General features: G+C 52.5%; 2 protein-coding genes across 2 annotated transcripts; one reads left to right on the top strand and one right to left on the bottom strand.

Annotated features, from left to right (window-relative positions):
* Positions 1 to 1,824: 1,824 nt before the first annotated feature.
* COPS7A (COP9 signalosome subunit 7A) lies at positions 1,825 to 4,876 on the bottom strand. The gene is made up of 7 exons (XM_042810234.1): positions 4,694 to 4,876; positions 4,505 to 4,580; positions 3,961 to 4,049; positions 3,683 to 3,885; positions 3,145 to 3,250; positions 2,705 to 2,856; positions 1,825 to 2,425 (listed from the first exon to the last, which is right to left on the bottom strand). Exons 1-7 carry the CDS (start codon positions 4,853 to 4,855, stop codon positions 2,386 to 2,388), a joined length of 828 nt encoding a protein of 275 aa, XP_042666168.1. The 5' UTR covers positions 4,856 to 4,876; the 3' UTR covers positions 1,825 to 2,385.
* Positions 4,877 to 10,669: 5,793 nt separating this feature from the next.
* LOC122156330 (PILR alpha associated neural protein) lies at positions 10,670 to 22,603 on the top strand. Its single transcript, XM_042811017.1, has 6 exons — positions 10,670 to 10,690; positions 16,820 to 16,889; positions 16,995 to 17,560; positions 17,956 to 18,037; positions 18,170 to 18,397; positions 18,582 to 22,603. The coding sequence occupies exons 2-6, from the start codon at positions 16,873 to 16,875 to the stop codon at positions 18,601 to 18,603; spliced, it is 915 nt and encodes a 304-aa protein (XP_042666951.1). The 5' UTR covers positions 10,670 to 10,690; positions 16,820 to 16,872; the 3' UTR covers positions 18,604 to 22,603.

Raw genomic sequence — 22,603 nt, 5'->3', positions numbered from 1 at the left:
GGTTTTGAGCAACCTCATCTAGCTGCAGATGTCCCTGTTCACTGCAGGGGAGTTGGACTAGATGACTTTCAAAGGTCCCTTCCAGCTCAAAAGATTCTGATTTACCTTCTGTTCCCCTTCAGAGTCCATTCTCCATTCTCCTCCCTCCCTAGGTTCAAGGCACGGTGGCTTTACAAGTGGCTCCTCTTCCAAAGGACATGTGATTGCTACCTTAGTGCTTCCCTGTTAACATTTCTCCTAGACTTGCCCTTCCCAGAGGTGGGCAAATTTGATGCATGCAGTCATCACTGCATCTCTCAGACATTTGCAAATGCGGAGAGCACAGCAACCTTCCTCACTGAAACAAACAGATGAAGGTGATGCTATGCAGAGGTAGGAAGGCTCAAAATAATTTAAACAAAAGCTGAAAGCATAGTCACCACCCCTTGCTGTGTTTTATGGAAAACAGGACTCATCAAGTAAACTCACTATTGCTGCCAATTAGCCAGACCTCTCTAAGAATGCTGAGACAAACCTGATGTAGATGCCTGCAATCTGCAAATCTGCTCCCACAGGCAGATTTGCCCCTCCTGCCCAGACAACATCATGCCACAACTCTCTTACTTGGTATGTCTGTGTCAGCTGGCTGCACCTGATGCCTTGGTGCATGGGATCATGAATCTGGGGCTGCCCTTAGGGAGCTCCTGACCAGGGACAGATATCACACAGGAGCAGCTGGCATGTCCTACCTGACCTTGCACATGGGGCCTCTGCTACCCACAAAGATGGCTCTGCCTGTAATCGCTGGCAGTTTCTGGGCACAGGAGACATTCATTTCCCACTGGAACTCAGTCTGCAGTACGTCAGTCCAGAACCAGCAAAATAATATCAGTATGACACAAGATGGCACTTTGTGGTGTTTGAGATGACCTCACACCTTGTTACCACTACAAAAATGGTCTCAAACCCTCCATTGCCATACGTCCTTAACAAGCCTTGCCCCCCTCTGTACTGCCTCCCCTCTACTGCCTTACCTCCAGCTCTCATAGGCTTGCATAGGGAAATGATGCAGACGAGTTCATCCAAGCCACTGAATTGAGTAAGTCCCATTCATGCAGACAAAGTTCAGGGTTTTCTGTTGTTACACTAATTATTTGGTGGCTCACTCAGGCACAAAATCCAGATTCAAAGAATCAAATGTTAGCACAGGCAGAACTGAGTGGGTATAGGAGTCACAACGTCAATTTACATCAGCGTACATTGCCACAGAGCCATCATGCAGCGTGACATGCGCAGCTGGCTGCCTCTGCTCCAAGCCAGTCTCATAGATGCATCCTCTGAAGAACATGATGGCTTTATTCTGGGCACCTCACAGCAGACAATTTCACTGGATTTTTTTCAGCGAGACTCTTGGTGTCATCGAAGAACAGGCTGAGCAACACCTACTCTATGGAAACTCCCCAGAAGGGCACTAAGTGTGTTACTGTCATTCGTTTTTCAGACAATTCTCTGTATCATCACTTCCCATTTTTTCCCAAAACCTGTGAACCGAAACAAACACGATTTTTTTTTTCCCCATCAATGCCTGCATCTACCTTTGAGGGTCCCCAATATTCTGGATGCAAAGCAATTACATAAGAGACTCTTTAAATACTATTTAAGGTTAATTCCAGCTTTATGGACTGTTATCTCAACAACGTGGCACTTCCTTCTAGAATGCGAGGTATTCTGAAGGCACTGCACCCATAAATAGGACAGGGGCTCTCCCTATCATGGCTTATTTTAAAATATCTAAAAATTGGTATATGAGATAAACAGACACCAACACAGGAGCACAAGTTTGTATAGATATGTCCATAGATCTATATTTTTATTGTTTATATATATTTATAATATATTTATATTCTTTTAAAAGAATCCCTTCAAAAACTACCCTCCCACCTAGCAAAACAAAGATTAAACAATCAGAGATGGCAGCTGCATCCTGGAACAAGGTGTCCCAGGGGTCTCAGAGAGCCAAAATGATTGCTAAGCACCACTGCACTCTTTCCAAGCTTCTGTGATGCCCTACAGATGCAAAGGTGACAGACAGACTTTTATGACTCTTTAAATTTACCTGCCAAAAGACAGGGATAAAGAAAGAAATGTGATTGTGGTGATGGAACCTTGAGGGGTAGAGGAAACACTAACGCATTCAACTGGAAGCTTAGAGTGTGACATGATTAAAAGGTGGGAAGCACTGCCCAGAAAGGAAGTAAAGAAGACAGAAAAGAGAACATGCAGGAAAATTAGTTGGCAAGACAGATCTCAGAAACGAGCTCAGAAGCATCCCACTTAGGAGGTGGAGGGGTAGCAAGAGTCCCAAGTCTCTTCCTCTCACCCTCCGACCTGTGAAGGGAGATCCAACTAGTTTGATTTAGACCAAATCTTCGCGCTGCCCCGGAGCCTGTGGAGAGAGGAAGAAGTTTTAGACTGGACACTAAACTTCATCTCTGACTTCCTTTTCTAAGTGTACACAAAGAGCAGCTGGCATTCAAGGAAGGCTTATGAGTCGTGCTTCAGATCAAAAGCTGCACCTTCTGAATTAGCAGGAGGCAGAGGTCAGGCTGGACCATCCCAGGTCTAGGGTGCAGACCCCTGCAGTCAGTGACCTCACTGCTACCAAACAGAACTCCCCTGAATACACATAAGGCAGAGGCTATGTTCGTTTGCCACCATTCCTCACCCTTTGGCTTTGGAAGTCTTCTTGCTGGTCTGGCGCTGGTTGGTGCCAGGGGCAGGTTCCCTGAGCTCTGTGAGGTGCTGTTCCGGGTCTTGAGATGTGGCTGCTGCAGCAGCTGCTGTTGTCACTTTAATTGTTTTCTTCAGATTTGCCACCTGTAACAGCAGTGAAACAAAAACCAAGTAATTTCACAAGTTTTTTTCTCTTTTTTCTCCTCTTCCCTTTTTTAAAAGACCTGGAGCTAAGTGCTAACTGCTGTCCAGACCTCTGCAATGCCGAGAAATGTTTAGCTGAATCACAGTTCTTCTTCAGGCACAACCCCCCAAGGGTTTTAGCATAGGTAATGCCTTACTTGAGCAAGGGCTGTAAGTTAACAACAGGATACTGGTTCTATTCTTTCTTTAAGCAAGGGGTACTGCCTTCTCCCTCTTCAGCCCACTCACCTCACTCTCTATCTGCTGCTTAAGTGCCAGCTGTTGTTCTTTGTGTTGGTTGGCTCGGCTAACCTGTTCTTCAATGCCAGACAAGACAACTTCACAGCCCTGGCACCTGTAGAGAAAACGTTAAACTGAACAGGACATGAAGATGATAGATTTAACTGTAGAGAGCAAGAATTCTGGAAGGCAATGGCTACTCTAGGCAGGATAGGCACAGGGGCGCCAGTCCAATGTAATAATGTAGTGACATTATTACCTAGGAGGGAGACACATAACAAAGTGGCACTAGGTTAGGAGCTACAGACATATACTCAGAAAGACTCTTGCCAGCAGGTGGGACTGGATGCAAAATTTGCTGCAGTCTTCCTCACCCCTCCAATGTGGAAGAATTTCAAAAATTATTTTCCACTGCCGTAAGGGAAAAGGGATAGAGAAGGTCACACTGCTACGCTGCCCTCCAGCAACACACAGAGGACGATCTGGCGAAGCCCCTGACCATTCCTGCAACCTTTTAAGGTATTAATATGGGCGGCTTCCTCCTCACCACTCCTGCAATGTGCGGGTGATGGTGCTTAGCTCCTCCCTCCGGATGTCCCTCCCAATGCTGTAATCCACCTCCAGGCGCTGGTTCCGCTGATCCAAGCTCCCTCGCAGCACATCTGCATACACCGCCTCGATCACGAGGTCCTCCAGTTGCCGGACATTCTTCAGCTGTAACTGCTCCAGCAACACCGAATAGGGGATGCACTGTGGGGACATGACAGTAATTACCACGAGGTAAACTCAGAAGAAGGAAAACTAGAGGTAAAATAGGGGGATTACCTTGATCTTGGCAGCCAGAGTGACGACTGACAGGTGCCTCAGTTTGTTCTTCTGAGCCTCTGTCAAGGGAGGCAGGTTTGCTGCTTCAGCTGTCGTCAAAGGGAAGAAGCAGGTATTAGAATTCATACCTCATTTTCTATTACCCAGTCCTGCAACGGAAACATTTGCACCAGTCCCATTTCTTAGAGCTTCAGCACACCAATCCCCAAAGCGATGCTTTATCTTGACAAGCCGTCACCATTAATCCACAGCTCAAAGGACCTTTTCCGAGCAGCCTCTCCTCTCCTCCATTTCAAGCCACTCCTCTAGCTGTCCCACACCTTATTTATGGAGGCTTCCGCATCCCAATGGATTCCTCAGTCCTTCCCTCCACTCCTCACAAACACCGTTGCCAAGATGCTTTTGGAAGTTCCCCATGCAGCACACAAATGGCAGCACGCAAGCAGCAGCGCCTGTTACTGTGGGCCTCCTCGGCCCCATGCCCAAACACAACCTCGCCCCCAGCCTGGTGGCACAGGGCTCAAGCCCCCGAGCCCGACCTCACCCAGGTAGTCGGCGTAGGTGCCATAGGCGAAGATGGTGAGCAGGTGGAAGACGGGAGAGAACTCGGAATCGGCCAGCTGCGGGACAGAGGGAAGAGTCAAGCCCCGCCGCGCCCCAGGCCCAGCCGCGGGCAGGGCAGTGCAGGGCAGGGCAGGGCAGGGCAGGGCAGGGCGTGACGGGGCGGGCTCACCTCGCGGACGGCCGGCATGTCCAGCAGCTCCCCGAAGACGTAGATGCCCGGGGCCTCCAGCACCTGGTGGATGAGACTGGCGAGCGCGGCGCCGCGGGCAGCCTTGGCCAGCAGCAGGAACTGTTCCTGGCTCTGCCCCGTCACCTTCCCCTCGGCCGCCATCCCACCGCCGCCGCCGGGGACTCGGTCCCGCCGCGATGGCGTCCCGCAGGCCCCGGCCCCGCCGCCGGGCGCCACCTCCAGCCCGCCCCGAGACCGCTCCTCTATGGTGGCGGCGTCGCACGACCGTCAGCTTCCGGGTGTGACGCCACGCGGGCAGAGCGGCGGGGCGCCCCCCGGCGGCGGAGGACTGCTCGGGCGGGGCGGGCCGGGCGGTCCCGCGGGCGGCTCCCGGTGCTGACCGGGATTGCCGTCTGCTTGGCGCCGTTGGGCTCCTCGGAGCTCGGGGCCAGGCCAGAGCTTGGTCTCCACGCTGAGGCTGCCGGCAGGAAGGGGGCCCAGTGCTGGGAGGCCGAGGTGGAAGTCTGAGTTATAATGGTGGCGGCTCCGCCACTCGGATGGCGTGGAAGTGGCTCGCTGCTCACCACAGCCACAAGCATCGCCGCGAGCGCTGTGGCCAGGGATGTGGGGAATGGCCGTGATTACTCTCAGAGATAGCGAGGCCTGCGGTTCTCCTTACGGAGGGATCGAGGGAGGAGAAGGGCTGACAAGGTCGAGCAGGGGCCGTGCAGGTGAACTACAACACGAGGTATAACTATCTCCTTCCTGCGTTCACCTCTCCATTCCTGTGCTTAGGTCTACTTCACCACACCCTGACACCTGGTGCATCCACCGACACCAGTGCAGGGTGCATTCTGATCAGGTTAAAGCATAGCCCTGCTGCTCTGTAGCATGTACTGCTCTCTCCCCCGCCCCCTCGTTGGCTCCTTCCATCTCAGTTTTATCTTCCTATCGATCTGTTTCTCTCACACTCTCTGACACGCTTGCTGCCTTTCATTATTAGTCCGATAAAGCAAGGCAGCCTGAGCATCCCAGCTGCACCAGCCTCCCTCCGTTCTCCTCCTCCGCGCTGACCCCAGGTCCTGTGTGCTCTTTGCAGGGTCACCACAATTTTTCTTCTCCTTTGTCCTGCACGGAGCTAAAACAAGGGCAAGGAATGAATCACACCCTGAGCTCTCTAAATGAGAAGGCCATCGTCTTGTGGGCAATGTGAGCGCACGGTATCTTACCCATAACTTAGCAAAGTCTTTGCCTCATCCCTAGATCAGAACAACAGATGTTGAGATTAAATTTCGGATTTTTGGAGTCTCTAAGTCCCATGATTTCATTCTGTTACAAATTCTTGAATGCCTATCTTAACATTACAGGGTAACTGTGAAATGAGATGTCTGTGTAACCTGAGTCAAACGTTAGGTGTCAAAAGTAGGAGTGCAGATGAACACAAGCCTTTACAGCGTTTCCAAATTTTAAGATGAATCTCATAATATCGGGAGGTTGTGGGTTATTATTTCTGAGTGTTGGGGATTTGTAGTCCTCTCTGCAGCTACCTCTCTCTTTACCCCCCTCTTCCCAGAATGAAAGTACCGTTCTTTTCCTGCTGTAGATCCACCTTCTTTCCCATGTACCCACTGCCCCACTTTAGAGCCTGCAGGGTCTGCAGAGTCATACTGTATTGTTCTAGGTGGCTTCTCTCTTTACCACTGCAAAATCAAAATGACTTGTCAATATGCTGACAATATTTGTTCTCTAGCCCTTCTCCAAACATGGTCACATCTTCTGAGATGATTTTTCACAACTCTGTGCAAGTGCCACAGACTCTTAGGCAAAGAGCTTGTAAGAATGGGGCAAATCTCTTTGGCACGCAACATGATCAGGAAGATTTTTAACCCTATAACTTGTACTAGGTTAACACACAGGATGGTAAGACCTGTGCCTAATTACATCTAGGACAGCCTGACATCTATTGCTTATAAAGGAGTTTAAGAGGAGGGTGGCTGCACAGTAATTCTTATTCCCATGCACTCTCACTGCCCTTGGGAATTTGCAGATCAGGAACTCTTTTTTTCAGACAGCCTCCAATCATGATTCTCCAGAAGAGAGAGGAACTTTCACCTCACATGGTGACCTGTGTCTGTGATTAGGCATTGCCCAGTGACTGGCTCTCGTTTATTCTCTGCCAGAATACCTGGTATGCTTTTCCCCAGGAAGGAAGTCATGCTGTAGTCAGGTCATGTCTCTTTCTGCTTTTTGATAAGTTAAACAGGTTGACCTCTTTAAATTACTGAGATCTCTAGCCTTCAGATCGTCTTTGATTCAGAGTTATTTTTAAAGCATGGACTTCAGCACAGAGAGGCCTGATCATCTCCCTTCTTCTCACTCTTGTCTTTGCACAGCCAGGCACTTCTGCAGTATTGTCCACAGAGACTGTGCTGGTGTTGGTTTTTGTTTGTTTGTTTTCTGTCTGATTCCTTTTAAGGTACCTTTTTTTCAGTACTGAAAGTTGCTCACTGTAGACATAGTCTTATCTACTTCGTGGACATCTTTTCCTTTTCACAGCTGTACAATTTGCTCTCATCTGTCTTACAAGAAGTTTTAGGAGAGTGACCACCTTACCAATGCAACAGGTGATTCTGCACTGGCCCTACCCTCGTTATTTTTAATACTAACAATATTCGTGTCTTCAGCAAACTGTCAGAATAAAACATATCTGCTCACCAAGCGCTGAATTAAATAGTGACTTACACCGGACCAAGGACTCATACTTGGGCATCCACATCAGAAACTGTCACTCAGTGAGGGGCTTTCAGATGTGGGCCCTTTGCATTTGGTTCAACACAGTTAACTGGTCCACTTAATCTCCTGCTCTGTTAATATTGTGTAAGGCTGTTTTTTCCTCACCAGATTGTTTTGGGATATTAATGCTTCCAGAAGCCTAAATAGATCTAAGCCATCACCTATTCCAAATAAACCTGAAGTCACATCAAAGACTGACAAGAACAAAACAAGTTTATGCAGCAAGATCAGTCTCCTTCAAATCAGGCTGACTGGCGTTAGCTGAAGAATCTCATATCAGCTCTTCTCTTGCTTTGCCTAGAAATTTTCAGGTCTTCTGTTTGCTCTTTACAAACACCAGCACAGCACCGCTCTTCTCCAGTCTTCTGGGACATCTCTGAAATTCCAGAACTTATTAACAAGTTGTTTTTTGAGCAATAGGACTGAGGAACCTGGCTTCTCTAAGGATCTGTTGCCTGTATTTTATACTTGCCATGCCATCAGCCGAGGTACCTTGATGACACCCTTTCTGCAATGTGCCACAGCTGCAAGTCCTTTCCCCTTGCCTGTAGCCAATGCCTTGGGCTCCTCCTTCACCACTCTCTAGCACACACAGCTTCCTCAGTATTTTCTGCTCAATTTATTTCAGCTTGCTGGCCAGACTGTTCTGCCCAGCAGGGTTTTGCCCAGCAGCATGGCCATGGGGTCTCCTCCAGCACAGTCACCAGCAGCATCTTTGTCTGACTGCTGGCTCTCTCTCATACAACTTATTGGAGCTTATTTACCTTTCAGACTCTGCTTCATTTGTCAAGCCCAGCTGAATGCGGCCCATGGCAACTGAAGATGAGCTGATGGACTGATGGACAGCAGAGCAACTGCAGGAGCCTCACTGCCCTCAGGACACAAAGCTAAATCAGAGCAGCAGAGGTCCACTTGGCCTCAGGACTGGTGTAAATAACCTCTACGTGATGAGCATGCCAGGCAGAAATAACAGCCTTCCATCTTTCTAGGTGCGATGGTGCAGAAGGTACACTATCGATCCTGGTCCAAATCTTGGCCAAATACACAGCAGAGGGAGTTTTCACATTTCCATCTTCATTTTGTCTTCACATCACCTTTACTCGAACACCCTCAGAATAACACTTCCTTCTTAATATATCTCTCATCTTCTCTTTTCCACAGCCATCCACCTGCAGCTCCAGCAGCCCACCCGATGCAGCTCTTCACTCAAATGTCCCTGTTGTTTCTTTCAGCCCATCCCAAGTGCCTCCTTTTGCCACTCTGCTTTTCCAGACCCATGCTCCCAGAGAAGCGTGCCTTTCCCTTTATGTCAGGTGAGAGTGATGTAAGCATGACATCAGCTCCTGCACTTGCTGTTCGCGTTGCCCCAATTCCTTTCCTGACTTCTCTCACACCTCCCAGGGTTTCCTTGATCCCTACAGCATCTTCCTCCTCCTCCTTCTCTTTCCTGCCTCTGGCTTCCTTCTGCAGTTTTGCTCTTCAGGGGGATTTTTCGTGTTTACGTCATTTGGATTTTCGCCCTTTAACTGACCTTTCCCTGGTTGAATTTTCTCAACTGTTTTGTGCTTCCCAATTATTCTAAACACATTCATCATAATTTGAAAAGGTCAGAAGGAGCCTGCCTGGCTGAGGTAGCCCCTTCCAGAGCTTTCTGCCTTTGGCTCCCCTTGGAGCCCAACCACGACAAGTCTCCAGTCAGTGCTGTCCTGTCCTGTCCTGTCCTCTAGCCACCCTGAGCAGTGGCGTGCAGGCACATCCAGCCATGCACAGTCACTGTCCCAAATGTGAAAATCCCATGGACGCTTCCAAAGGCTTACAAAAGCCCTGATGGGTGGAAGGTGTTCACAGTCCTGCTCACAAGTGTGGGAGGGAACTCACGGAGGGTCTGATGGACGGCAGCAGCCCCAGAGCCCTAAGGTCTGTCGGAAAGTGGCACAGCCTGTTCCAGGCAACGCGCTGCACTTGGGCTGTGTACTGAGTGCCCTTTGGTCACCTGTGTCTGTTCCTGGTACTGTGGCAGGTTGCTTCATAGAGCAGCGCCATCTGTACTATTTCCTGTTTTATCAGGGTCAGTGACAGCCTTTCCTCATCACTTCATGATGAAAAGTTTGATTGTTTCTGAGGATTTGAGGAAATTGCTTTCTGGCTCCCTCATATTTCAGACCCTGGAGTGGAAGCTGCCTTGATGCCTCCGACTTTCATCTCCTACCCAGGGCTGCTTGGCAGCCGCCTCCTGATTTGGCCTGTGCCTGCTGATGGTGCTGATGGTGGAGGGCGAATCTCCCTGCAAAACACGCAGCCCCTCCGAGGCACACAATCTTTTTTCTCTCCTTTCACCGCCACATCCCTGCCATCTCCAGACGCATCCATCGATCCCCAGCAGAGACAGCTCGGGGACCTGCGGGCCGATCCCGCGGCTGGAGCAGACCCCGCTTTGCTCCCACAGCACCCGGTGTCCCACTCGGCCCACGCGTGGGCGCCTCGGCTCTGCCCGTGGGGTCCCCCGGTCCTCCGGGGCTAAGGCCCCGGGCCCGGAGCTCGGCGAGACGGGGACGCGGGGCGGGGGAAGGAGGAACGAAGGCGGCGGGGGCACGGCGGGGAGGGGGATCCCGAGGGGTCCCCGAGGCCGGAGCTGTCCGGCGGAGGCGTTCGCTCTGCCGAGGGAAGCGGCGGGTCCCTTGGAGACACCTCTCTCCATAGCAACCCAATCGCTTCCTGGGAAGATCCCGAAATAACCGACACGACGGGAGCGGCGCGGCGCGGGCAGCGGCGGCGGAGAGACAGCAGCACCGGGCAGGTCCGGCGGGGCGGCCGGGGGGGGCGGGGAGGGACCGGCGGTGCCCCTGCAAACCCGGCACCGGGGCTCCGGGCGGCGGGCCTCCCCGGAGGGCGCTCCTCGGACTGCAGCAGGCTCGAGGGCGACGGTGCCGGCCCGCGGCCGTGCCAGCAGCCATGGGGTTAACGGGAGGCAGCGAGCGAGAGAGACGGAGACGGAGAAAGAGGGGCTGGACCAGCGCTCGGCAGCTGTTTATTTCAAGGCATCTCTCGCTCCCTCTCCCTCAGCCAGGGCTCAGCCTCGCCGAACCTTCCTTCTCCTGCTCTCCTTCTTTCGTCCTGACCATGAGCGGCAGCGGCGGCAGCGGCCGTGCCCCTCCGGCCCCCGGCCCCACCACCCCGGCTGCGCCCCGCCCGGCTCCCCGCAAGGTAAGTTCACTCCGGGCTCGGGCACGGCGTGGGGACGGGGCCGCAGGGCGAGGGGCGGGCGGTGTGCGCCCGTCCACGAATCCTCTCTCCCCGTCTCCTTCCCCGTGTCCTTTCTCCCTTCTTTCCCCTCTCCCCATCGAGGTACCCGTCCCCTCCCAGCCGGCCGTCTTCTTTCCCCGCCGCTCCTCCTTTTCCTCTCCGGGCTGGAGGTACAGAGAGACCGGGAGGGAGCGGGCACAGCCGCGGCGTTGCTGCCTCTCGCCCTCCAGCCCCGGGCTCCATCACAGACCTGTTGTTCTGGAGCACCGGAGCCTGCGTTGAGCCAGACGACTTCAGCCTAATTGGCGCAGCTGGAGAGAAGAAACGGAGAGGTCAATCCCTCCTCCTGCACGGGCAGGGGTGCATCGTGTCACAGAGAGCGACTTGGATGGGGAGACGGCACCTGGAGCACTCGGATGCCTGAGAACAGTAGAAAGCCGGGAGGCAGGAGATTGGCAGACTCATGACATGTATTGCAGGCAGGCACTAGATGGCAGGGGACCGGTATCCTAGAGTGCTGGCTGGAATGGGGCCATGCTCACAGTTCCCAAATGCAGGAAGACTTGAGCTCAGAGGACCGCTTGTCAGGGATATCTGTAGTGAATCCTGTTCCCTAGATACCGAGGTTTCCAAATGCACGGGCACCATCAACTCTGCATCCCTGGAGTGTGCCCTAGCCCAGCATTTCCATGCCCAGCCCACGGGTGCTTGCCCTGGCACCCAGCAGTGGTATGCCCGCCAGCTGGCACTGAGCCCTGCAGGACCTGCGCTGACACTGAGTGAGCCCACAGGCCCCTCCATGAGGCTGGCTGGACCACGGCACTACTACCAGCCTATCTCCTGTCGGGAAGCAGGCAGAGCAGCCTGACATGAGCCACGACATTCAGAATGCCAGCCCCGAGGTCAACTTGCTCTGTGAGCCATCATTCCCACAAGCACACAGGAAATCCCTCCCCAAATGGACTCAGCTTCTCCCATGGCTGGGCACCAGTACTTGGCCTCACACCTCCAGCGGTCTGAGCTCCTTCAAGTGTACCGACTGCTTCCTTAGGGCAGCTGACCTGGAATCCTTTCCTTTCCCCGTTCCCTCCCAGAAGGATGCAGAATCCCTTCTCACCAGCACTGAGACTCATGGTTGCTGCTACCAAAACGATTGCAGCTCTGCATCTTGGACCACAAGCTCCAGGATGTTCGCAGCCACCAAGAAAAACGTAGATGCAGGATGCTTGGGGCACAAGCGGTGTTGCAGCATCTCACTGCCAAGTGTCCCAACTCTCTCCGCTCAATCCCAGAGGAAGCTGCTGGGCTCCACAGTCCCAGAGTGCCATTACCTGTCAGTAGCTATCACCATAGTCCTGGGTGCTGGCTGGGAGTTACAAATGCCAGCCAGCATTCTGCCTCCGTGGGCAAGGCTGGGTCCCCCTCAGGTTTGTTTTGATTTTTTATTACCGTTCCGAGTGGGATCGTTGCCGTGGGGGAGCCAGGCACAGAGAGGATTTGCATGAAGCTCTCAGTGCTGCAGGGTTGCTAATGGCGAGTGCTGTTTCAGCTGGTAGCAAGTTTCATAATCTTGGCCCACCTCTGGTGGTTGTTCTGTTCCTCAGGGCCGTAAGCATCTTTTCCCTTCTCCTATCCCTCCCCCTGCTCCCCAAAGTGGTCGGCAATTTTGTTGTTCCACTGGAATATATCTGTCACGTGAGGTCACCGCTGCATAAGTAGAGGTGATTGATTGCTTAGGTTGCAGGGCCCCATCCCATGTTGGGCTTTGAATACCGGCTTGGAGACCTTAACCAGACCCGGTTCTCGCAGGAGAGCAGTGTGGAGTGTGGAGAGGCACGGTGATGCATTCCCGACAGATCGAGTGGCTGAGCAAACAGACTGCTGCATTTGGAACTAGCTGGAGCGCTTGGAGAGCAGACAGCTCCATTCCTAGAGGCACAGTAGCACAGCAGTCGAGCCCGAGATGCTACAAAAATACAGATAGATCATCGTCTGCCAGCCGAGCCAGGCAGGAGTGGGCACAACTCCCTTCCCATCCCCAGATGGAGGAGGCTGCCCACTCGTCACCAGCATGTCCTGCGTGTGCTCAGCCTCACCCAGCATCCCCGGTCAGAGTCGATCTCTTCTCAGCATTGAGAGCTGTGAGATTCTCAGATTTTAGGGCCAGGGGACCATTTTGATCATCCAGTCTGATCTACAGTGCTGCACAGGCCAGAGAATTTCACCCATTTCATTTCCTGTGTCAAGCCCACAGCCTCGGGTAGAACTAGAGCATCTCTTTGAGAAATACATGTAAATGCTTCAGGCAGCAGGGAATTCACCGAGTCTCAGGCAAACCATTCTAGTATGTGGCCCTCTTTATTAATAGTATTGTTCCCCATATGAATTTGTCAAACTTCAGTATTTTGTAACAGAAGGTTACAGATTGCATTTGATGTGAGCGAGCTACAGCACGGGTAGTGCTGCACGTGGCTGGCACCTCCACTCTTCTATTCCAGTGAGAGCTTTTATATTGGAATAGGATTTCTCCTTGGGACTACTGCATACCAGAGTTCTGGACATGGAGGAGTTGCCCATAGCAAATCTCAGGGCTTCATCCAAGCACGGTGGCATCTGTCCTCCAGAACTCAGGAGTCATATCTGCGGTTCAACCTGTGCTCCCTGCTCAGAGCTGGCATGCAGCAGGTTGCACTCCCAGGCACTAGTTAGGGTGCACATTCCCAGCTCCCTTGGTGAGCTGCCATGTGTGCTTTGGGGCAGGGCTGCTGAGATCTGCTCTCACATCCCAGCTGCAGTGGTTGTGGGCTGCAGGAGATTTACAGAGGGAGGACGCTTGGCTGTATCACTGGCTTAGGGGAGCAGCAGCATGATTTGGGCTTCCATCCTGCAAATTCACTCAGAGCAACTCCTAAGCTCCAACTCCTGGATTGGCTCCAGATCTACAGTCTGACCCCGTAGTGGGTCTGTATGCAATAGCAACGAGCAACGAGCAATGTAATTCTTACTCCTTGCTTCCAAGCACCGAGATTCACAAACTGAGCTCAGTGAAGTGCCCTGGGGAAATAGCTTTGTCATTCACACTCTGTCATCTGTGCATAACAGGACGCTGGAACGCGGTGATGAAGGCCCCGTACCTAGAGTGAAAGCACACAGGTCCATCTCTTCACCCTGGAGGCAGCCCTGTCCATTTTTATCACAATTAGACCTGGGAGACAGCTGAATGCAGGAACTGTGCCAGGTGGTGCTGATGCAGAAATCCAGTCTCCCTGGCAAACAACAACCACCTGAATGGTGTGAGGTGCAAAGACACTGGGATTTGTATCTCCAGGCAGGAAGAGCATTCAAGCTTCCTCCTTCCCCCCAAAAGATCTGCTATTCTTTTCAGCAGCAGGATAGAAACTGAGTCAAGGGCATTTGCTGTGCTTGCCCTGAAGCATGGCAGTGTCTGTCCTCAGGACACAACTCCCCCTGTCAGCAGCTCAACGCAGAATGCCCCAGACATGCTTTATCTGCTGCTGTGCAGGTACACTGCAGGGAGATCCATGCCCTGCTCTCAGCACCAGTGCTGAGTGCATAGGAGAGTCCAGCCCTTGCTGCTGGCATTTCAGCACGAATTCCTTCCCCTTTGCTCTCGTGTGGGAGAAATGCTGGTGCTCTTTCATCAAACATGCCTGCTCTGCTCGTGCCAGGACACACACTTGAGTCTCTGGCCTCAATATCATGAACAAAACAGAATGCACTGACTGGCAGCAACTGACATTGTCTCAGTCTTGCACTCCTCTGGAGCTGCCTTTAGGGTAGGGCATAAGAAATCACTTGCTTTTCACTGTCTGTGGCAGGATCTGTTTACAAAAGTGCCTTAGGTCTGAGCCTTGCACCTGATTTCCAGCTGTCACCATCACAGCAGATGTGCGGGTCTCGCTCCCTGCCCTCAGGTCTGGTTACAGCCACAACCTGCTTCCTAAGGCTGAAATTTAGGTTTCCAGGTGCAAAAGCAAGAACAGTTTGGGTCTGTAGGGTACAATAGGGATCCCTGTTTTCAGGCTTTAGATCCTGGGAATGCTCGGTGCTTTTGTTGGAGTTCACTGAGGCAGGCAGTGCAGGGAAGTCTCTACTGCTAGACTGGAGCTGGGTGACTCGTGCCATTGAGCAAACAGAGCATGGTGAGTGGGGGGGAATATAGGCCGGCGCTGTGCCCCATATCGTGCCATAGCTCTCCAAGGAGGAGCGCTGGCACTATTAGTTGTGTCCCCCTCTGCCCTGTGGGACTAGCATGGCTGTTCACCTCCAGATGGAGAGAATTTCTACTTCTGCAATGGCACTACCCATATTCACATCTTCGGCCTGATGCCAGTGCTGTGACTGGTAATTCCATGCAGAATGTGTCTTTTCACCCAGAGGGAACAGCTGTCTATTCCCAGCTGTGGCATCCTGAAGGCAGCCCAGTGGTTTGCATGCACCCTGGCCTGACAGACTCACGCAGAGAGATTCCTGACATTTGGAATTCCCTCCCTTTCCCAAGTCCAAAGGAAATTCTGTCTCAGATTTCCTTGCCAGACACGATCCTCCACAGCATCATGATCACCATCCAGATGGCCAAGATCTTGCTAGCATGAGGGAGTCTCTAGCTTTGGAAGAAACTTGCTTCATTCTGCTGCTTCTCCACAGAGCTGCATTTTAACGAGCCCCTTCTAAGGCTTAGAGGTTCAGGAGCAAAGTACAAAGAAACGCTGAGAATAGCTTCTCTTTTGTCCTCATCTTCATCTGTGGATCTCTCCAGAGACAGATCTTGCCCTGGAGGGAAGGGCAGGGCACATTAGCCGACAATTCCTTTTTTCCTGTGAACTTTGTTTAAATATTTAACAGAAGAAAACTAAAAATATCCCGGGTTAATGCAGTAGGAACCAGACAGCTGCTCTCTTCTTAGGTGTTCTTCCTCCCAGCCCCTCTTTTCAGGCGCACACGGTGGGGCGAGGGCCCCCAGCCCAGCGAGTAAGGCTGCAGGAGAAAGGCTTCCAGCTCGGGAGGGGCTGCGGTGCAGGGCTGCCAAGGACCAAGAAGGGAGACGGCCGCGGCTCCCTGGGAGCTGCAAGGTGCAGTGCGGCGGGCGCAGGACTGGAGATGCTCAGCCTCCACGATGACTCCCTCCTGAGTTCCCATGGCCAAGCGCTCTCTTTTCTCCATCCCAGAACCGCAGGAGGGCACAAATGGGAGTTGTCAATGCTCGAGCTTCCCCCTTCACGGTGAAGGGACAAGCTGAATGTCGTGAATGATTTTTCCTGCATGAAGTCTGTGCTGCGGAGTGAATCCCGGGTCAGGTACATAACAGCTCACTGGGGAAGGGCCGGCGCTGCGCCAGTCGCTGAAGGGAAGAGGCAAGCGGCATGAAGGGCAGGCGGCCGCGCAGCTGCCGGACTGGTGCCGAAACCCATCCAGGTGCTGCGCCCTGGCCTGCGCTGCCCCCAGCGTATGGGTGACTGGCAATGGGAGAGCTGGCGGAGGAAGGGAGGGGCGGTGCGGTGCGGAGGACGCTTGGACAAGGAGTGTAGAAAGGTAATTCCATTTAGCTAAGAGGACAGTAAGTACTAAATATTTGATAGGCATATTTCGCTCTTAAGTTCTTCACTAATGCTGGACTTTTCTCGCTGATTCACTCTCTCTTTCCCAATCTTCCTGGTTTATCACTTGTGCGCTTCCCCTCTCGCTCCCTCACCCCGGCACACAATGAAGAGGCTCCTTTTTAATAAATGGATTACATGCTCCACACTATAAATAAACACGGGAATTAAGATTCCAACTTGTTCTGGTGATAAGCAAACAAAAGCGCCGGAGCCCCCCCTCGGCCCTCAGACAGGAGTGTCTCCCGGGAGGCTGCGCACGTGTCTCTACACGTGTGCTCAGGAGGCAGCTCATGCTCCCCTGTGTGTGTTTCTGTGGGTTGGGGAACAGTGCTGCGATGGATACACCTGTATGCACTGCCATGTTGTGCCATGCTCTGCCCGTCAGGGCTGGGGGTTTGCACCAGTGCCGAGCAGAGAGCGACGGCCACGAGGGGAGGGCGCAACTTAACCTCTCTCTCTTGCCTTCCAGTGAGCAGCATGAGGCAGGACCTCGCCGTGTGACGAGGTGTTGCTGCATCTGCGATGGACCCCGGTGCCTGGTAGGTTCACAGCCCCTGTGGATGCGGGAAGGAGACAGGTGCACGTGCAGCGGGCCTTCCTAGTGTGAGAGACAACTGGATAACTTGTTCTTCCTCCTCCCGCAGCAGGATGCCTTTCCTGGTCTCCTCCATCCACTCCCTGCAGCTATGGCACTTCCTCCTCCTGGTTTCAGCCATTCCTCCACCCGCCGTCTGGTCTCTCCGCCCTCGTGGCCCCATGGCTGCCCGGCCTCTCTGTGCCCGTCGCAGCCCCTCGGCCCTCCGGCCCATATGCATCTGGGACAGGACCTCACTGCCGGAGTGGGATTCACGCCTTGCCACGCCACGCCAGCGGGTCCTGATCCCCCGAGGAGGGGACCAGCGCCATACCGTGCGGCTGAGACGCCAAGCAGCAGGAGTCAGGCCTGCTACCCCCTCTGGCTTTGAGGATGGCATGCCCTCCTCCCAGTACCCCTGGGCCATAGTGTGGGGCCCCACAGTGTCAGATGAGGATGGAGGGGATGCCAACTCGGCCAACCCCGGCTTCCCACCACTGGGTTACACCTTTGTCTCACCACGTGGGATGGCGACGGCGCAGCCCAACTCCCACTCGCTGCTGCACAATGCGGGGCTCAATCTACGTGAGACCCCAGCCACCCTGCGGCCCTTCCTGTTCGGGCCCCGGGGTGAAGGTAGGCTGCCTGTTGCTTCTCCCAGCCTCGTTCTTGCCTACAACTATAGAATCATAGTGTATCCCAAGTTGGAAGGGACCCACAGATGTTACCAAGTCCCACTCCTGGCCCCATGCAGGACCATCCCAAAATTCAAACTCTTTGAAAGTGTTGTCCTCCAGCAGCCTGGGGCTGTTCCCTTTTCCTTGAGGAGCCTGTTCCAGTGCCTGATCACTCTCTGGTGAAGAACCTTTTCCTAATGCCCAGTCTGACCTACCCTGATGCAACTCTGTGTTATTCCCTTAGGTCTTTCTGCAAAACCCATCAGTGCCCCAGCAGGAAGCCTGAATAAACTGCTGCTTTGTGGGGGCTGATAGGGTGGCTGCCACACTGTCCTTGTCCCCTTTGTCTTGCAGGAGTGGATCCCCAACTGTACGTCACGATCACCATCTCTATCATCATTGTCCTGGTTGCCACTGGGATCATATTCAAGTTCTGGTAAGTGGTGCTTGGAATTCATGGATGTTGTTTCATGATGGTGCTCTGGGACTATGGACTTGGGTGCTGAAGAATGTGCTGAACCCCTGGATGCAAGGGGCACTTATCATCTTGCTGCTCTTCTCTCCCAAGCTGGGACCGTAATCAGAAGCGCCGGCGCCATTCTGGGCAGCAGAGCGGTGGGAGGCAGCAGGACAGCCAGCAGCCCCTCACAGACCTGTCCCCCACTGCCATCAGCATCCTGGGGCCCTACAGTGACTCCCTAGCACCCACCCCTGAAGCGGAGGAACCCAGGCAGGGGCAGGAGGGTGTAGAGAAACTGGGGGGCCATGGGAAAAGCACCGCCTTCCAGCTCAACCGGTGAGTCCAGCAGGGAGCAGTGGGTGGCAGGCACAGAGAGCATAAGGTTGAGGATGAGCGGGGCAGTTCAACCCTCCGAGGAGGAGAGTTTCTTTGGGAGAAAAGAGCACTGACTGGTTAGGGGGGCTCCAGGGCAGCTCAAGCACCCACCTTTAATTCTTTTCCAATTCCCTTTTCCCCCCAGAATTCCACTGGTGAACCTGTGATACAGATGGGAGAAGCAGAGCTGGCTCCCCGACCCTCCTGCCACAGCGGGGAGCCCACGCTTCTGCCACCTCTGCTACCCCAGGAAAAAAACAATCTCCTTGTGCCACGGCCCGCTGCCACAGTCGTTAACTAACTCCACCAGGATGTGCCTGGGCAAATGGACGAGCTGGGTCTTGCTAGCATCCTGAGGGGGAAGGTTGGAGGCCACCGTGCAGGACGGGATGCGGAGCGAGCAGGACGTGGGAGGGGAGGCAGCTGTTGGTTTTGTGAAGTCATAGCCTGCCCTGCCTTTCTCCTCGCACACACACACGCTCTCCGACCTCTGCGACTCTGCCACCAGTGCATGCCTGACAAAGGGGTAGGTGAGGTGGAAAGGCGTCCCCTTGTCCCCCTGTCCCCATGGCCCCTCTGTGTGTCCCTTCCTGTGTCGTGTGCTTTGATGTGAATGTCTGGAGTTCAGTGGCTGCAGCTTCACCTCTGGGCTTGGGATCAGGTGGTGGCAGATCCTCCTATTCCCAAGGCCTTGTCTTTCCTGAGGGCCCGAAGGCGAATCTTGGGAAGAAGAGGCTCACATAGCACCTGTCCCTCTCAGCTATCCATTTCCTTGAAGGAAGCATTACCCCACCTTTGATATTCACATCTTCCCATTTTCTTTATGCCTAGCACTCCTTTGTTTTCTGTCTTCAGCTTGTATCATTCTTCATCTTAGTTCCCAGTGTTTCTATTTTTTTCTCTCAGTTCCTCCTCCCCTTTTCTCTTGCCAGTTAAGTTTGGAAAAAGTTCCTTTAGTTTTCCAAATGTTTAGATCCCTTGGAAGTCTCCTTGCTGCTCCGTTCTGCCCCCTCAGTCTCCTTCATCAAGGTTTTATCTCTACTCTGTGGTGATGTTCATCAGAAAATCAGAGTTGAAGCCTTCTGGGCATTTAGCAAGAGTCCTGTCCATTGAGATCCTGCTGAAGCAGCGAAAATGCAGCAAGCAGATACAGCTGCGTACGAGGAGTGTGAGCTTTGCTGGACAGTGGTAGGGAATTGCTTTTTGACACTCGTGCTGCAGGCAATGAGCAGCAGAGATGACTCTATTTGCTTGGGATGGAAAAGAGCGATTTAGAGAGCTTTGGGGGTTGACATGCTATTGGGAGGTCTCTTTTGGAATGCCTTGTGATGGGAGAGCCCTGAGGCAATGCTCGCCAAGGGCATGAGAGAGGGGTACCTATGTGCCGCCAGACACGGGATGCCAACTTCCCTGACCACACATTGTTAGCAACAGTTGTTTCCCCCCCTTGGCTTTTGTGGATACCTTCACATAAATTCGCAGACTAACATAGCAGCCACTGAACTGCAGAATGATACAAATTTAGGTAAGGTTGCCCCAAGACCTAATGGACTGATGGGTCCAGAGACAGGAACTCGGCCACCATTTTAAGGCTGTAGTGTACGGCACAAGGTCTCTGACAAAAAATTATCTTTTATCTCCAAAAATAGGAAATGGCCTTTCGCCCTTTATCTCTGTAGTAAAAGCATATTCTTGACAGGACAAAGCACAGGGAGTTTCCTACAGGGTCTGGTTCTGCCCATTTACCCAGCTGAACGACTAGTGATCTCAGGTCCCACCTGGCTCACTGTGAAGGACATTTAAATGAGAGGGTAACTTACAATAAGCTTCATGGAAAACAGTAGAGATTTGGAGAAAATGACAGGTCAAATAAAGTTATCGGCTTATTAGAAGCACAGAATGGATGAAAGATGTAGGTGGAAAAGGACTCTGGAGGTCTCTAATCTAAGCACAGGCTGAATCTCCACTCTCAGCAGTGGATATTATTGCTTCACTGTAAACCAATCTATTACTGAGCTTTTTCTTCACTGAGGCCCCTCTCGAGGCTTTAGTGGACATTTCAAGTTGCGGACAGACAAACAAGGGAGCCCCTGGCTCTTCCTGCCCGCTGCCCTGCTCCCACCACCCCTGAGTGCAGGTCAGGGCTGTTCCCCCTCGCACTGGCATGAACAGAGCTGGAGAGGGACGTCTGCACGCAGCCTGCAAAGGGCTGCATCAGTTATTCCTGGCAGTTTACAATATAATGCCTTCAACTTGTTTAAGTAATCCTCCAGACCAGGCTAATTAGATTGCTCTTTGATCAATAGCGCTCATTGAAACAAGGCCAGAGTTTAGACTCTACCACTTCAAGGGCTGTCCTTGGACTTTCCACATGCTGTGTTCAAGAGAAGCCCTGTGAGAAAGTGGCAGGGCACTGCAGAAGGGGTAGTGAAAACCTTTTCCAACACTTGCTGCAGGAAAGCCCTGTGCTCTGCTGGACATGCTTTGTAAACTCTGCAAACACATCAGATTTCAGTGTTTTGTTTTGTTTTCCTTTAATGTGTCTTTGTTCCTATTTAAAGTATCTCCAAGGAATGAAACCTTTCATGGACATTGTGGTAAGGTGGAAGCAGGGAAATGCTATGAAGAAAGCTCTTAAAATAACAGAAGCTTGGAAACGCTGAACATCTTTTCCAACACCAACTATTCTAGCCAAACATGTTTTTATCATGGTCATTCACTCATGTGAAACAGGTTAAATATGGGAAAAACCTTCACTGTCCTTCCAAAATTCAAAACATTCAAAATGTGTTCGGACACATAAGCTTCTTCCAGTCAATAAATAATCTCACTGCATCTGTTTTCCCCATGGCTGGAGCCTTACAAAACACCTTCCCCTGTGCAGAATGGAGCCTGCCACCTCACTTGGTCCAGGTAATATTCCGTGCGCGCACACATGGACCAGTTGACACCACCAAGCAGAGGCCAGCACCCTTTCAGTCACAATCTGACAGGTTTCCCTGCCTTCCGGGTGACCGGAGGAAAAAGATCTGGGTTGAATTTTGCCCAGTGGAAATTTCACAGAGAGAAATGTGTGTGGGGAAAACTACTGAAAAAATTTGTTGAGTTGGGCTGAGCCTGTCTGATATTTCTGGTCCATTAGATGGAAATGTCTGGGTGGGCTGGGCAGCCGCGTCCCTGTGGAACTCCTCAAGGGACTTGCTCTTGCAAACAAGAGGCTTTGTCTTCTTTCCGGGGTAAGGAAGAAAGGCTCAGGGCACAATCCTTCCCCCCTGCCCTGTGTTGTGTTGGAGCAAGACCCCGACTCTCTTCACCCAACAGAGTGAGGTGACCACTAGGCCAAATCCTGCCTGAGCTTTCCCATCTGGTTGGTGATGACTGGTTGACAAGGGAACAGAGCTCAGCCGTGTGCTTCCACAGCTCTCCTCCAGTGTGACTTACAGCGACACAGCCAGCCCGGCGTCCCACAGCTTCAGAGAGGGCTATCTACCTCTTCCTCTGCGGCACCGAAGTGCCCTTGTAAATCTGGCCCTTCACACCCTTTCCTGCTAAGGAAAATTGCTTGGAAAGGAGCTGTTTGCTCACCTCCCACACATTCTCATATGAAAACACCATCATCTTCAGATTGGTCTGAGTAAAACTGTGGTTTTGGCTTTTCGCTCTGAAAAACCACGCCTATGGCACAGCATTATAGTCAAGTCCTGCAGTACAAAAGCCCTGAGCCAAACTCCAGCTAACCAACCATACCCCGGCTATGTCTCACTATATTCTAGCCCTACCTTGGCAAGACAATGGAGGGGGGCCCTTCTTTCACCAGCTGCCAGCAATCTGTTCCTCCTTTCCTGTTGTTTTCCCCCTCCCACTGTTTCCCTGCTCCTGTCCTGTACCAGAGTCTCCCTCCAGGTTCTGCTCCCCCCCCTGCTGTTTTGCTCTCCCACTCTGCTCTCGTTCTCTCTCTACCATTTGGTCTCGTTCTGCTGCAGCTCCCACCCTCCCTTTGCTCTTCCTCCTGCTTTCCGCTCGGTCTCGCTCCCCCTCCTCTGCCCTTGTGCGCTGTGATATATATTTTTGTAGGATTTCTCTTCTTCTTGTGGTGAAATACTCAATTCTTGTGGGATGTTAGTTTCAACATTTTTAAATAAACCTTTGCAAAATACTGCAAGCAAA

This window comes from Centrocercus urophasianus, unplaced genomic scaffold (assembly GCF_019232065.1).
Source record: "Centrocercus urophasianus isolate 14NV4802_14NV808 unplaced genomic scaffold, USGS_Curo_1.0 seq_12, whole genome shotgun sequence".
Taxonomy (NCBI): domain Eukaryota; kingdom Metazoa; phylum Chordata; class Aves; order Galliformes; family Phasianidae; genus Centrocercus; species Centrocercus urophasianus.
Note: the sequence above shows the minus strand (reverse complement) of the source record. Positions and strands in the feature narration are given on the sequence as shown.

Coding starts and splice junctions, on each gene's coding strand:
- COPS7A (XM_042810234.1), bottom strand. CDS start 4,855: ATGGCGGCCGAGGGGAAGGTGACGGGGCAGAGCCAGGAACAGTTCCTG. Junction 4,581..4,693: donor ACATGCCGGCCGTCCGCGAG/GTGAGCCCGCCC, acceptor TCTGTCCCGCAG/CTGGCCGATTCCGAGTTCTC. Junction 4,050..4,504: donor CACCTACGCCGACTACCTGG/GTGAGGTCGGGC, acceptor CTTTGACGACAG/CTGAAGCAGCAAACCTGCCT.
- LOC122156330 (XM_042811017.1), top strand. Junction 17,561..17,955: donor GTTCGGGCCCCGGGGTGAAG/GTAGGCTGCCTG, acceptor TTTGTCTTGCAG/GAGTGGATCCCCAACTGTAC. Junction 18,038..18,169: donor GGGATCATATTCAAGTTCTG/GTAAGTGGTGCT, acceptor TTCTCTCCCAAG/CTGGGACCGTAATCAGAAGC.